General features: G+C 39.5%; 1 protein-coding gene across 1 annotated transcript in view; it reads right to left on the bottom strand.

Moving 5' to 3' along the window:
• The window catches only part of LOC133535455 (mucin-5AC-like), a 96,029-nt gene extending 84,411 nt beyond the window's left edge, over window positions 1–11,618 (bottom strand). The window contains exons 1-8 of the mRNA XM_061875307.1: window positions 11,546–11,618; window positions 10,495–10,843; window positions 10,256–10,370; window positions 7,545–7,629; window positions 7,335–7,447; window positions 2,395–2,611; window positions 2,202–2,327; window positions 2,019–2,136 (exon numbers count right to left, since the gene is read on the bottom strand). Coding sequence (XP_061731291.1) covers window positions 2,019–2,136; window positions 2,202–2,327; window positions 2,395–2,611; window positions 7,335–7,447; window positions 7,545–7,629; window positions 10,256–10,370; window positions 10,495–10,843; window positions 11,546–11,618 — 1,196 coding nt within the window. The remainder of the gene's footprint in view (window positions 1–2,018; window positions 2,137–2,201; window positions 2,328–2,394; window positions 2,612–7,334; window positions 7,448–7,544; window positions 7,630–10,255; window positions 10,371–10,494; window positions 10,844–11,545) is intronic.
• Window positions 11,619–17,526: the final 5,908 nt, after the last annotated feature.

Below are 17,526 nucleotides of genomic sequence, written 5' to 3'. Positions count from 1 at the left end.
ATGCAAAGACAAATCCCACTGTCTACCAAATGAACTAATGAAATTTGGAGATTTTTGCCTTTCCGTGTTGCTTTCAAATAGCTGTGACTCTGCTTAAATACCACTTCTGGTGCTACATTGCAACCATTTACAGATTTGATTGTCAATCAGATCTCCAAACGTTTACAGTTTTGATTTTTTCAATCTCAGGTGGTGCTGAGGCTTAGTTGGTTAAAATGCCTGTCTAGTATACAGGTGATTCCATGTTAAAATCCCAGTGGTTCCTTTTGAGGTGAAAGTAGCTCATTGCGTGGAAGTTTCAGAATTAATCTATTCAACAGCAGACTTGCAAGCGGTGCTGTGGCTTAGTTGGTTAAAGCGTCTGTCTAGGAATGCTCAACAAACACTTATTTGGAAAATCCCACAGGTGAACAGGCTAATTGTGAACAGTTGGGTGCCATGATTGGGTATAAAAGCAGCTTCCATGAAATGCTTGGTCATTCACAAACAACGATGGGGTGAGGGTCACCACTTTGTAAACAAATGTGTCAGCAAATTGCAATCAGTTTAAGAACAACATTTTTCAACAACCTATTGCAAGGAATTTAGGGACTTCACCACCCACGGTCTGTAATACCATCAGAAGGTTCAGATAATCTGGAAAAATCACCGCACGTAACATTGAATACCCGTGACTTTTGAGCCCTCAGGTGGTACTGCATCAGTGTTTAAAGGATATCACCACATGGGCTCAGGAACACTTCAGAAAACCACTGTCAGTAACTACAGTTGGTCACTGCATCTGTAAGTAAAAGTTAAAACTCTACAATGCAAAGCCCAAGCCATCTATCAACAACACCCAGAAATGCATCCGGCATCGCTGGGCCCGAGCTCATCTAAGATGGACTGATGCAAAGTAAAAAAAGTGTTCTGTGGTCTGACAAGTCCACATTTCAAATTGTTTATGGAAACTGTGGACGTCGGAACAAAGAGGAAAAGAAACATCCGCAAAGTTCAGAAGCCAGCATCTGTGATTGTATGGGGGTGTATTAGTGGCCAAGGCATGGCTAACGTACACATCTGTGAAAGCACCATTAATGCTGAAAGGTACATACATGTTTTGGAGCAACATATGTTGCCATCCAAGCAACGTTATCATGGACACCCTTGCTTATTTCAGCAAGACAATGCCAAGCCATGTGTTACAACAGGGTGGCTTCATAGTAAAAGAGTGCAGGTACTAGACTGGCCTGTCTGTAGTCCAGACCTGTGTCCCATTGAAAATGTGTGGCACAATATGAAGCCTAAAATAGTACAACGGAGACCCCAGGACTGTTGAACAACTTAAACTGTACATTAAGCAAGAATGGGTAAGAATTCCACCTGAAATTTTTTTTACAAATTGGTCCCCTCAGTTCCCAAACGTTTACTGAATGTTGTTAAAAGGAAAGGCCATGTAACACAGTGGTAAAAATGCCTCTGTGCCAACTTTTTTGCAATGTGTTGCTGCCATTAAATTCTAAGCAAATGATTATTTGCAAAAAAAAAAAAGTTTTTCAGTTCCAACAATGAATATCTTGTCCTTGCAGTCTATTCAATTGAATATAAGTTGAAAAGGATTTGCAAATCATTGTATTCTGTTTGTATTTTACGAATTACACAACGTGCCAACTTTACTGGTTTTGTAGTTCTTCCGCAGTAAAAGTGAAGTGAATTATATTTATATAGCGCTTTTCTCTAGTGACTCAAAGCACTTTACATAATGAAACCAAATATCTAAGTTACATTTAAACCAGTGTGGGTGGCACTGGGAGCAGGTGGGTAAAGTGTCTTGCCCAAGGACACAACGGCAGTGACTAGGATGGCGGAAGTGGGAATCGAACCTGGAACCCTCAAGTTGCTGGCACGGCCACTCTACCAACCGAGCTATACCGAGCAAGCGTGTCCAGTGGACCGAGTTTTGAGACAGTGTCCTCATAAAGTTGCTCAGGTGAAATGTTTAGTTTGGTAGGTTGAGGGGTGCAGTGTCGTGGTCTCACCATGTTCCGCAGTTGTAGGAGAAGGACTGTGCAGACTGGTACACTTGGGTTTTGTGCAGACATGGACACTGGTCAACAGGAACGCAGCCGGAGTCGCTGATGTCATCCAGGATCGTGCCTGAGGCGGGGGAACATCGCTGACCCACTGAGGGAAAGTGGCGGGGTGACCCACTGCGCACTTACCGTTGGGGCAGCTGCAGCCGTCGTGACAGTGGGTGTCGCAGGTGCGGCTGGCCTCGGGGTTGCTGCAGCTGTCAGGACACGAGCTGCTGCACTCCAAAAACTCCATGTTGGACGGACACTTCCTGTCTGCATGGGCAAGCGTGGCCGGAGTGTAAAATCGAAGCATTTATTCACGCCACCCCCCGGTGCTTACCGCAGAAAGTGGCGTTCCTCCATTTTCCCGGGGCTCCCCCTGCGTGGACGCACTGTCTGGAGAATTCCGAGACGGTCTGACAGAGGGACGGGACGCTGGCGTTGCGGGAGGAGGCGCGGCGGATGTCAGACAAGCACGCTTTGACAAAGGCGTCCAGGTCTAGAAGGTTGCGGCAGCTGGCGAAGGCGGCGTCGGTGAAAATCTGCCTACAGAGATGCTGGAATGACAAACACCCGGATCAACTTTTGGGCCCCAAAAGTGTGCTCCTGGTTCAGTCGAAGGGGGCGGAGTCTCATCTGTAAGTGTCAGGGATGTTTGTTAGTTGTATCGGGTAACACACGGTCTAGCTCCATTCTGTCTTGCAGATTGTATTGTACCATAAGTCCCGGCAAGAAATCTGCCTTCAAAGAACTCCGGCTTAAGAGTGATTTCCAGAGCCCAAAACAAGTCTGCGGGCTATAGAGCGTTTTCTATTCGGGCTCCAGTACTCTGGAATGTAACAGTTAAAGATGCTACCTCAGTAGAAGCATTTAAGTCCCATCTTAAAACTCATTTGTATACTCTAGCTTTTAAATAAACCCCCTTTTTAGACCAGTTGATCTGCCATCTCTTTTCTGCTCTGCACCCCTCGCCTTCGTGGAGGGTGGGAGCACAGGTCCGGTGGCCATGGATGAAGCGCTGGTTGTCCAAAGTCGGGACCCGGGGTGGACCGCTTGCACAGACATCGGTCGGGGACATCTCTGACCTGTCTCCGCTCGGGATGGTTTCCTGCTGGCCCCACTATGGACTGGACTCTCACTACTATGTCAGATCCACTATGGACTGGACTCTCACTATTATGTTGGATCCACCATGGACTGGACTCTCACTATTATGTTAGATCCATCATGGACTGGACTCTCACACTATTATGTTAGATCCACTATGGACTGGACTCTCACTATTATGTTAGCTCCAGTATGGACTGGACTCTCACTAATATGTTAGATCCACTATGGACTGGACTCTCACTACTATGTTAGATCCACTATGGACTGGACTCCCACTATTATGTTAGATCCACTATGGACTGGACTCTCACTACTATGTCAGATCCACTATGGACTGGACTCTCCCTATTATGCTGGATCCACCATGGACTGGACTCTCCCTATTATGATGGATCCACAATGGACTGGACTCTTACTATTATGTTAGATCCACTATGGACTGGACTCTCACTATTATGTTAGATCCACTATGGACTGGACTCTCACTACTATGTTAGATCCACTATGGACTGGACTCTCACTGTTATGTTAGATCCACTATGGACTGTCACTAGACTCTCACTAATATGTTAGATCCACTGTGGACTGGACTCTCACTATTATATTAGATCCACTATGGACTGGACTCTAACTATTATGTTAGATCCACTATGGACTGGACTCTCACTACTATGTTAGATCCACTATGGACTTCACTCTCACACTATTATGTTAGATCCACCATGGACTGGACTCTCACTATTATGTTAGATTCACTATGGACTGGACTCTCACTATTATGTTAGATCCACTATGGACTGGACTCTCACTACTATGTTAGATCCACTATGGACTGGACTCTCACTGTTATGTTAGATCCACTATGGACTGTCACTAGACTCTCACTAATATGTTAGATCCACTGTGGACTGGACTCTCACTATTATGTTAGATCCACTATGGACTGGACTCTCACTATTATGTTAGATCCACTATGGACTGGACTCTCACTAATATGTTAGATCCACTGTGGACTGGACTCTCACTATTATATTAGATCCACTATGGACTGGACTCTAACTATTATGTTAGATCCACTATGGACTGGACTCTCACTATTATGTTAGATCCACTATGGACTGGACTCTCACTACTATGTTAGATCCACTATGGACTGGACTCTCACTGTTATGTTAGATCCACTATGGACTGTCACTAGACTCTCACTAATATGTTAGATCCACTGTGGACTGGACTCTCACTATTATATTAGATCCACTATGGACTGGACTCTAACTATTATGTTAGATCCACTATGGACTGGACTCTCACTACTATGTTCGATCCACTATGGACTTCACTCTCACACTATTATGTTAGATCCACCATGGACTGGACTCTCACTATTATGTTAGATCCACTATGGACTGGACTCTCACTACTATGTTCGATCCACTATGGACTTCACTCTCACACTATTATGTTAGATCCACCATGGACTGGACTCTAACTATTATGTTAGATCCACTATGGACTTGACTCTCACACTATTATGTTAGCTCCACCATAGACTGGATTCTCACACTATTATGTTAGATCCACCATGGACTGGACTCTAACTATTATGTTAGATCCACTATGGACTGGACTCTCAAACTATTATGTTAGATCCACTATGGACTGGGCTCTCCCTATTATGTTAGATCTACTATGGACTTGACTCTCACACTATTATGTTAGCTCCACCATGGACTGGACTCTAACTATTATGTTAGATCCACTATGGACTGGACTCTCACACTATTATGTTAGATCCACTATGGACTGGACTCTCACACTATTATGTTAGATCCACTATGGACTGGACTCTCACACTATTATGTTAGATCCACTATGGACTGGACTCTCACACTATTATGTTAGATCCACCATGGACTGGACTCTAACTATTATGTTAGATCCACTATGGACTGGACTCTCACACTATTATGTTAGATCCACTATGGACTGGACTCTCACTATTATGTTAGATCCACTATGGACTGAACTCTCACTATTATGTTAGATCCACTATGGACTGGACTCTCACTACTATGTTAGATCCACTATGAACTGGACTCTCACTATTATGTTAGATCCACTATGGACTGTCACTAGACTCTCACTAATAGGTTAGATCCACTATGGACTAGACTCTCACTACTATGTTGGATCCATTATGAACTGGACTAGATTAGATCCACTATGGACTGGACTCTCACTATTATGTTAGATCCACTATGGACTGGACTCTCACATTATTATGTTAGAGCCACTATGGACTGGACTCTCACTACTATGTCGGATCCACTATGTACTGGACTCTCACTATTATGTTAGATCCACTATGGACTGGACTCTCACTATTATGTTAGATCCACCATGGACTGGACTCTCACTACTATGTCGGATCCACTATGTACTGGACTCTCACTACTATGTAGGATCCACTATGGACTGGACTTTCACTTCTATGTTAGATATACTACGGACTGGACTCTCACACTATTATGTTAGATCCACTATGGACTGGACTCTCACTATTATGTTAGATCCACTATGGACTGGACTCTCACTGTTATGTTAGATCCACTATGGACTAGACTCTTAGTTCTATGTTAGATCTACTATGGACTGGACTCTCACACTATTATGTTAGATCCACCATGGACTGGACTCTCACTACTATGATAGATCCACTATGGACTGGACTCTCACACTATTATGTTAGATCTACTATGGACTGGACTCTCACACTATTATGTTAGATCCACCATGGACTGGACTCTCACTATTATGATAGATCCACTATGGACTGGACTCTCACACTATTATGTTAGATCCACCATGGACTGGACTCTCACACTTTTATGTTAGATCCACCATGGACTAGACTCTTAGGTCTATGTTAGATCTACTATGGACTGGACTCTCACACTATTATGTTAGATCCACCATGGACTGGACTCTCACTACTATGTTAGATCCACTATGAACTGGACTCTCACTATTATGTTAGATCCACTATGGACTGTCACTAGACTCTCACTAATAGGTTAGATCCACTATGGACTAGACTCTCACTACTATGTTAGATCCATTATGAACTGGACTAGATTAGATCCACTATGGACTGGACTCTAACTATTATGTTAGATCCACTATGGACTGGACTTTAACTATTATGTTAGATCCACTATGGACTGGACTCTCACACTATTATGTTAGATCCACTATGGACTTCACTCTCACACTATTATGTTAGATCTACTATGGACTGGACTCTCACTATTATGTTAGATCCACTATGGACTGGACTCTCCCTATTATGTTAGATCCACTATGGACTGGACTCTCACTATTATGTTAGATCCACTATGGACTGGACTCTCACATTATTATGTTAGAGCCACTATGGACTGGACTCTCACTACTATGTCGGATCCACTATGTACTGGACTTTCACTTCTATGTTAGATATACTACGGACTGGACTCTCACACTATTATGTTAGATCCACCATGGACTGGACTCTCACTGTTATGTTAGATCCACTATGGACTGGACTCTCACACTTTTATGTTAGATCCACTATGGACTAGACTCTTAGTTCTATGTTAGATCCACCATGGACTGGACTCTCACTACTATGATAGATCCACTATGGACTGGACTCTCACACTATTATGTTAGATCCACCATGGACTAGACTCTTAGTTCTATGTTAGATCTACTATGGACTGGACTCTCACACTATTATGTTAGATCCACTATGGACTGGACTCTCACACTTTTATGTTAGATCCACCATGGACTGAACTCTCACTATTATGATAGATCTACTATGGACTGGACTCTCACACTATTATGTTAGATCCACCATGGACTGGACTCTCTCTATTATGTTAGAAACTAATGGGTTGCCGTGGAGACAAAACAAGGGAGTGAAAAAACAGGAACTAATGGAGTCTTGAAGTACCAGAACATAACTAAACAAAACATGATCACAAGACATGACGGAAAAATACGGTAATTGTGTTTTTAGAATGTGCTGCCGGCCGCAAACATGGGACACTCTTGATGTACGCCAAACTGAATATGATGTTTACGTCATAGTTGATTCATTCATAAGACAGCCAGTGTGTGTGTCACCTGTTCTCTGTGGTCCACAGCGAGGTCCTCCAGCAGGTCTTCCTCCTGACAGTTCTCGGCTGGTCCACTGACCCTGTGACTGTCAGCGTAGTCCAGAACGGAGAGTATTTTCCCTGGTGGCATGTTTGACATATGAACATCCATCCGGCCTCTCGATGAAGATTCATTTCATTCACTGGAGATTTGACCCAAGGTCCTGAGTTCTCTCACCGTCTATCATGAACTCGTCGTCGATGCCATCAAAGTTTCCGCACAGCCCGCACGTCCGATTCCTGTACTTGTTGTCGATTTCAATCTGCGCACAAACACATGGTCGTTTTCAAGGTCTGTCATCGTTGGGTGGTGTCACAATAAGACTTTTTCCACTTTCAATGCTGATAATTGAGCCTTGTGTATTCGCCGATACCCGTATTGATCCGATATGATATCAACACGAATCATACATGCTTTTATTCAATTGTAATGTGTGTTTGATCAAGTGAAATGAGTCAAACGTAGAACAATGTAAGGTATGAAAAACACTAACCTATTTCCAGTTCGTCTGGAATGGTACTATGCCGTCTTTAAAGTGAAGTGGAATGGTAATTGTTTTTTGGGACACTTTTATATGCTTCTGCCCCTGTGTGTGTGAGCAACTACAATTATTTGATACTTCTTCATATTGACAAATGTGCTGTTTTACACTGCAATATTGTGCAATTAACAACACTTATTATGTATATCTAGCTTGTGTGCTATTGTTTGCTTAGCTGATGTGTATCTACTTGCTCCTTGTAACCAATAGCAGGGATTCTTAACCTTTTTGACCTCAGTGCCCAACTTTTCCACTAAAGAGGAGCCCAGTGCCCGCTCAAATATTAACAGAATTTCTGATCTTACTTTTGATTTTAATCTCATACAAAAATGATATAAGAATTTATAGTTATAGTTTACCAAGATACATCTACACAAATGAGAAGAAACCGTATGTCAACACAAATATTATTATCCAGGTTTTAAGTCAGGCTGATTACAAAAATAAATACAAATCAATTATACGGCAAAAGTAGTGACTCATAAAAACTGCCGAAAAATACATTTATATCCAATTACGCTGTGCTAAAATGAATACATTCAAACTAAATAATAATAAAAAAATAATTGCATATATATATATATATATACATATATATATATATACATATATATATGTATATATACATTACCTAAATAAACTGTCTTTAAATTAAAACAAATAATTACTAACTACAATTAATAATGCAAGTAATATATGTTTCTTAAATAAATGGTCAATAAAATTTTAATAAATTATAAATAATTAAAATATATGTTTCTTAAATAAACTGTCGAAAAAAATGTAAGTGTAAATGAAAACACAGCTTCGAGTCAGTTTTAAGTCAGGCTGATTACAAAAATAAATACAAATCAATTATACAACAAAAGCAGTGACTCATAAAAACTGCCGAAAAATACATTAATATACAATTATGCCGTGTTAAAATTAATAGATTCCAACTAAATTAATAATAAAATAAATATGTGTATATATATATATATATATATATATATATATATTTATATATTACATTACCTAAATAAACTAACTAAATTCAAACAAATAATTACTAACTACATTAATAATACAAGTAATGTATATGTTTCTTAAATAAACGGTCAATAGAATTTTAATAAATTATAAACAAATTATAAATAATCAAAATATATGTTTCTTGAATAAAATGTCAATAAAATTAAATTGCAAATGAAAACACAGCTTCAAGTCAGTTTTAAGTCAGGCTGATTACAAAAAATAAATACAAATCAAATATATGGCAAAAAAAAAAGGAACTTGTAAAAACTGCTGAAAATTAAATTTACATACAATTACGGCGTGCTAAAATAAATAGATTCCAACTGAATAAATAAAAGTTAAAAATATATGTATATATATATTCTGAAGCTAACAAATAATAAATAAAATACTTCTTACCAATAATGCGACTTCTTGAACAGGTGCGGTAGAAAAACGGATGGATGGATTAAAATGCATGAGAATGTTTCATATTTTGAATGTTATCTTTAACACTGATTACCAGCGGAATTATTAATTAGTTATCGTGTTAAGCAATGTCAGCTAAGATTTATCTGAGAGCCAGATGCAGTCATCAAAAGAGCCACATTTGGCTTGAGAGCCATAGGTTCCCTACCCCTGCGCTAGAGAATAAGGACTGCTTGAAACTCTGCATGTCGACATCTCCGTTCTGTGCCACAGCCACAAAATGCCGAAGCAACTATTTCCAAATCAACACCGTATGAAAAAACTAGTCAACAACAGAAGGAGATAACGTCCCAAGGAACCTACCACATAGCGAAGGACGAACACTATTTGATTTCCAATTATGCAGCTCATTTTTATTTGACACTTATTGAAATATCTTGTCTGACATCATGCACAAAAGTGCACTTTGTTTAAAACTATTGTAGTGGCGTTCTGTACAAAAAGTGCACTTTAATTTAGTGTTGTTTTGATCTCAGTGACATCATGCACAAAAGTGCACTAATAGCTTGTTTCAAAATGTCTTTGACAATATTGCACTTTCTGTTTGGAAAATGACATGAATGTTTGTGCCACTGCTTAATAACTGTTTAATAAATACAGTTTTGCTAAATTGACTTAATTGTGATTTCCCTCTCTGTATGAAAGTTTCAAAGTAGCATATATTAATGCAGTATGAAAAAGAATGTTTGAATGTAGACACATAGAATCATCATACTGCTGTGATTATATGCATCAAGTGTTCATTCAAGGCTAAGGCAAAAATAATCGAGATATATATCGTGTATCGTGATACAACCTAAAAATATCGTGATATTAAAAAAAGGCCATATCGCCCAGCCCTATGTGTGTGTGTGTTGCATACATCTAATGAGTCGTCCAAGTTCCACACCACATGGACTCCTAGTTGGGTCTGGACTAGGACACTGGAAGAGGTCTCCTTGATGGTCAGTCCAAAGGCGACGACAGGCAGAGACACGCTGCAGACAGAACCATAAAGAAGTTTGTTTGTTTTAACAATTCGGTTATAGCAACATTCATAAAATGTTTGCGTCGATATTTGAGGAGAACGTTTTAAATCGAGTCCCGTCTTTCCGGGCTCACCTTTTCCCATTAAGACGCACGCCGTCGCCGCTAAGCTCCACCATGTTGGCGTCCAACCTCATCAGCACGGCGTCGACGGCGCCCACGCCGCCTCCGGCCGCCTGGCGCCTCATCTGGATGTTGAAGTCCTCGTAGGAGTTGTGACAGTCGGCCACCAGCAGGTGGTTGCATGAGGACGCCAGCTGGAAGAAGGCTCCGTCCAGCGTCTTCCAGTGAGAGCGCCCCCAGGTGGTGCACACCTGGCCCACGTGAGACGCGTTGGCTGCTGAGGAAAGACGATTAAACGCTGAGCCGGCAGAATCCAGGGGCTGCCGGGTGTCCTTACCTGAGGACAGACTCTGGGTCTTGACTGCGGGGTCAAAGATCACAGGAGAGAGGGCAAGAACCAATCAGATTATGAAGTTAAAAAGTGGCTTTGGAGCAATCCAAGCTGCTCACACGGTCACTAAGGTGGCCAATATGTTTGACAGATCAACTTAATGTGTATTATATTTAGCCATTTTTGTTGTAAATTGTGAGGTGTGTCTGTTAAAATCCTGGTTGTTTTTACAAATGATGACAGATGTGAACAACAGCATGTATTGTCTTTGTGTGATGATGTAAATGAGGTGTGCTTGTATTGTATATTAAGTATGTGTCCATGAAAGGGCTTTTTATGACTTTTCTTAATTTGATTACGTGATATGGTATGATTTTCCATCCCATCCATCCATCCATTTTTCTACCGCTTCTTCCCTTGTGGGGTGGCGGGGGGCGCTGGCGCCTATCTCAGCTACAATCGGGCGGAAGGCGGGGTACACCCTGGACAAGTCGCCAGCTCATCGCAGGGCCAACACAGATAGACAGACAATGCGGAGGACAATTTTCTGCATGATTTTTGTATCCCTCTAATTTAGGTAGCTGGGGACCGCAGATGGAAATGAGCTATTTAGCTATAATCTGGTACAGAACATATCTGTCTTTTAGCTTAATGTTTCTGTGCATTGTCCCTTCAAATAAAAACTAAACTAAACTAAAGGTGACAAAACTACTTTGAAGTAGAAACACACACCTGCATGCTTCTGAGAGATGAACAAGAAGACCAGCAAACAAGTCCAGGTCCAAAAGGGGGTACTGGGCTCCATGTTGGTACCGTCGACCCCTATCCAGAGTGAGATGTCTCACCTGGAGTAGCACCACCTTTATAATGACGGTAGGGGGGTTGAGGGGGGCGGAGCCACCCCGGTCTAATGTGTGTGACTTATTATTCATCAAGTCAAATATTTTTTAATAAGGTGGTTATATTTGTGTTTGATCCAAGTCAGCATTCGTCTAATTTAGGAAAGCTCTGGAATAAGTCGGGATCTTTTAAAGCAGGGTCCCCAAACTTTTTGACTAGGGGGCCGGGCTGTATATATATCTATATATATATATATATATATATATATATATATAGATATATATACACACACACACACACACACACGTTAGGTCAGGAAATAACAAAATAAAAGCATGTAAACAACATACGCAAATGTGCGATAAAGTAATTGTCGGCGTTAATAGATTGATGAGTTAACTCGTAATTAACGCATTAATTTGCCCACCCCTAATATATATATATATATATATATATATATATATATACAGTGGGGCAAAAAAGTATTTAGTCAGCCAGCGATTGTGCAAGTTCTCCCACTTCAAATGATGACAGAGGTCTGTAATTTTCATCATAGGTACACTTCAACTGTGAGAGACAGAATGTGAAAAAAAAATATCCAGGAATTCACATTGTGGGAATTTTAAAGAATTTATTTGTAAATTATGGTGGAAAATAAGTATTTGGTCAAGCATTCAAAGCTCTCATTGATGGAAGGACGTTTTGGCTCAAAATCTCACGATACATGGCCCCATTCATTCTTTCCTTAACACGGAACAATCGTCCTGTCCCATTAGCAGAAAAACAGCCCCAAAGCATGATGTTTCCACCCCCATGCTTCACAGTAGGTGTGGTGTTCTTGGGATGCAACTCAGTATTCTTCTTCCTCCAAACACGACGAGTTAAGTTTATATCAAAAAGTTCTATTTTGGTTTCATCTGACCACATGACATTCTCCCAATCCTCTGCTGTATCGTCCATGTATCCATTTTGGTATAAACTCAACTCCTCGTGTTTGGAGGAAGAAGAATACTAAGTTGCATGTGTCATGTTTTGTTTAGTTGTGTTATGTTACTTCAAGACTCCATTACTTCCTGTTTTTTCACTCCCTAGTTTTGTTTCCATGACAACTCATTGGTTTCACCTGACTCATTTGGACTCACGCACCTGTTTTCAATCATGAAGAGACTATTTAAGCCTGTCATTTTCTGTTGGTCATCCTGGTGTCATCCCTCTTTTTCATGATTAGGTCACGGTGCTTGTTTCATGCATTTTATTAGTCCATGCTGCCCTGCTGACCTCGCCGCAAGTAAGTTTTTGTTTGTCAATTTCACAGTTAGTGTCTTTTTGTTTCTTGCCAATAGTTTACATCAAAGGGCTAGTTTTGTTTCCAGCGTTAAGTTTTGTGCCTCCGCTGTGAGCGCCTTTTGTTTGTACACTTTATACTAAAAATTAAAAACCATGTTTTTACCTTCCCTTGCATTCCGGGAAAACAACCCACACCATAGTCCACGTTTTGACACAATGCCGTCCACGGTAAGAGTCCAGGGGTCAGCAAATATGTCTGGAGTTGCAAAACAATAAAAAGCCATATTACATACAGATAGTGTGTCATGAGATATTGAATTGAATTAAGAGGACTTAAAGGAAACTAAATGAGCTCAAATATAGCTACAAATGAGGCCTAATGATGCAATATGTACATACAGCTAGCCTAAATAGCATGTTAGCATCGATTAGCTTGCAGTCATGCAGTGAGCAAATATGTCTGATTATCACTCCACACAAGTCAATAACGTCAACAAAACTCACCTTAGTGCATTCATGCACGACGTTAAGTTTGGTGGACAAAATGAGATGGAAAAAGAAGTGGCAAAAAACATGTCTTAGAAAGTTATACATCGAAACAAACTAAGGTGAGTTCAAGGACCGCCAAAATTAGTAGGACAAAACGGCCCTCGCCAAATAAAGTTAAAAGTACCAATGATTGCCACACACATACTAGATTTGGCAAAATTATTCTCTGCATTCGACACATCACCCTTGATCGCCCCCTGGGAGGTGAGGGGGAATCATTCATGGTGATTTAACCCCCAATTCCAACCCTTAATGCTGAGTGCCAAGCAGGGAGGTAATGGCTCCCATTTTTATAGTCTTTGGTAGGACTCGGCCGGGATTTGAACTCACAACCTACCGATCAATATTCGAATCACTGAAGCATGTTTAATACAAACTGTGTCATGTTTGTCCTCCTACAGAAACTATATTAAAACAAAAATATATTTTTTTGTATATTTTTTTTTCTCTCATCTTTTTCCATTTTTCATACATTTTTGAAAAAGCTCCAGAGAGCCACTTGGGCGGCACTAAAGAGCCGCATGTGGCTCTAAAGCCGCGGGTTGCCGACCCCCGGTCTATAATATATATAAGTATATAATAACTTTATTAAGTTAACTTTAACTTAACTTAAAGTGCCAAAGTAAACATGAGAAGGATGACTATTACCATTTCCAACCTACCAGTTGTATTAAGTTTTTAGGTTGGAACGTTTTCTCAATCAATCTTCGGTCAGGCACCATCATCATCATCATCATCATCATCTCTGCATCAGCTGACGTCCCCAGCACTGCTGCTTTAAGGAGGAGGATGATGAAGATGAAAGTAAAGAACTAGTCAACAAGACTGTGCATCCTTCATTCCATCCATCCAGTGTTCTTTCAACTCCGATCCGTCGAGGTGACATGTTTACTCAACCGCATAGAGTACTTGGCCTCTCATTGGAGTAAGGTCAAGGGTTATCCTTAATGTATTTGATTATGGCGGTGCGCCGCGGCAAAATATTGGCTGCCACACTTTGGAAATTAGGGGGTTTTACGTGAAAACAAAGGAAATATAAAGTATTGTAGCCTCCAGAAGTAGACACACAAACACTTCTATGCTTGTATTGTCAATCAACAGGCCCATTTTCAACAAATATTTTCTCCATGCACACACGTCCACCTCATTCCCCGTCAACACGGTGTGTTCAAGACCAATGGGGAAAATGAAGATCATAACCAACTACCACACACATTAACACCAGCAGAATGGATATATATATTTTTATATAATATATATATATATATATATATTATATATATATATATACATATATATATATATATATGTGTATATATATATATATATATATATATATATACATACACATGTCTACATATACAGTATATATACATAACACACACATTAACACCAGCAGAATGGATATATATATATATATATATATATATATATATACATATATATGTCTACATATACAGTATATATACATATCTACATATATATAATATATATACATATCTACATATACAGTATATATACATATCTACATATATATATACATATCTACATATATGTGTTGGCCCTGCGATGAGGTGGCGACTTGTCCAGGGTGTACCCAGCCTTCCGCCCGATTGTAGCTGAGATAGGCGCCAGCGCTCCCCGCGACCCCAAAAAAGGGAATATGCGGTAGGAAATGGATGGATATATATATATATATATATATATATACATGTATATATATATATATATATATATATATATATATATATACATGTATATATATATATATATATATATATATATATACATATCTACATATATATACATACATATCTACATATATAATATATATACATATCTACATATATATATATATATATATATACATACATATCTACATATATGTGTTGGCCCTGCGATGAGGTGGCGACTTGTCCAGGGTGTACCCTGCCTTCCACCCGATTGTAGCTGACATAAGCGCCAGTGCCCCCCGCGGCCCCAAAAAAGGGAATAAGCGGTAGAAAATGGATGGATATATATATATACATATATACAGTGGGGCAAAAAAGTATTTAGTCAGCCAGCGATTGTGCAAGTTCTCCCACTTCAAATGATGACAGAGGTCTGTCATTTTCATCATAGGTACACTTCAACTGTGAGAGACAGAATGTGAAAAAAAAATCCAGGAATTCACATTGTAGGAATTTTAAAGAATTTATTTGTAAATTATGTTGGAAAATAAGTATTTGGTCAACCATTCAAAGCTCTCACAGATTGAAGGAGGTTTTGGCTCCAAATCTCACGATACATGGCCCCATTCATTCTTTCCTTAACACGGATCAATCAGCAGAAAAACAGCCCCAAAGCATGATGTTTCCACCCCCATGCTTCACAGTAGGTATGGTGTTCTTGGGATGCAACTCAGTATTCTTCTTCCTCCAAACACGACGAGTTGAGTTTATACCAAAATGGATACATGGATGATACAGCAGAGGATTGGGAGAATGTCATGTGGTCAGATGAAACCAAAATAGAACTTTTTGGTATAAACTCAACTCATCGTGTTTGCAGGAATTATTGATTTGCAGTTGAGTAGTTCCATTACCTTTGTTCATACTACTGTCACTACTCAACTGCCAAAGACACCTTAATATTTGTTGCTTCCTTTATTGTATATACTATTTGATATTGCACTGGTACAGTATTTGACTACTGTACTTCTACATTATACTGATACGTATACCATAACTACTACTTACTGTGCAACTTATTGTCTTGTAATCAATGTACATCAGACAAATTCAAAATTTTTGAAATTGTTTTTGTATTTAGTGTATTAGATTCTGTAACTAGTGTTTGGATCCCACTGTACGCAATATCTGAAGAGCATGGAAAAAAGCATTTCACTGCTGCGTACTCTGCACGCATCGAATAAAACTTGAAACTTGAACTTGGAAATACATTTTGGATCAGTTAGGGGAATTTGCGTAATTTCCCACAGCACACAAGTGTGCCGCGGCACAGCGGTTGAAAAACACCGCTCTATATCACTTCATATAGTGTAGTGTATATAATTTTACAAACTTTTACTAAAATATGGACTTTCGTCAAGGCTGGAACCCATTATTTATATTTACATTGTTTCTTATGGAGAATTGTTCTACTTACGAACACTGTTCAAGAACAAATTATGTTGCTGCTTTTTCCCCTTTTACAGTAAAATGCTATAAAACCATGGCACATTTCACAATTTTACAGTAAAATTTATTTTCATTTTTGCAGCGTACAATTACATGGATAACTTGTTTGGAAGTCATAAGTCAAGCAGATACAATTTTATTATTAGATTATTTAAATTTAAAAGTATGCGATTGCGCATGAGCTTTTTTTTTTTTTTTTTTTTTTTTTTCCGGTCAAAATGATAAAGTGTTTTTATTAACACATTTTTTCCCGGCAAATTAAGTTTGACAGCTGTTGCCTAAAAGATCAAGTAATCAAGTTCTAACCCCATATGAGTTGGGAAATGGTGTTAGATGTAAATATAAACGGAATACAATGATTTGCAAATAATTTTCAAGCCATATTCAGTTGAATATGCTACAAAGACAACATATTTGATGTTCAAACTGATAAACTTTTTTTTTTTGGGGGCAAAAAATCATTAACTTTAGAATTTGATGCCAGCAACACGTGACAAAGAAGCTGAGAAAAGTGGCAATAAATACTGATAAAGTTGAGGAATGCTCATCAAACACTTATTTGGAACATCCCACAGGTGTGCAGGCTAATTGGGAACAGGTGGGTGCCATGATTGGGTATAAAAACAGCTTCCCAAAAAATGCTCAGTCTTTCACAAGAAAGGATGGGGCGAGGTACACCCCTTTGTCCACAACTGTGTGAGCAAATAGTCAAACAGTTTAAGAACAACCTTTCTCAAAGTGACATTGCAAGAAATTTAGGGATTTCAACATCTACGCTCCATAATATCATCAAAAGGTTCAGAGAATCTGGAGAAATCACTCCACGTAAGCGGCATGGCCGGAAACCAACATTGA

The sequence above is a fragment of the Nerophis ophidion genome, linkage group LG02 (genome assembly GCF_033978795.1).
Source record: "Nerophis ophidion isolate RoL-2023_Sa linkage group LG02, RoL_Noph_v1.0, whole genome shotgun sequence".
Classification (NCBI taxonomy): Eukaryota; Metazoa; Chordata; class Actinopteri; order Syngnathiformes; family Syngnathidae; genus Nerophis; species Nerophis ophidion.
The sequence above is the reverse complement of the archived record's forward strand: the minus strand, read 5'-3'. Positions and strand labels throughout refer to the sequence as shown.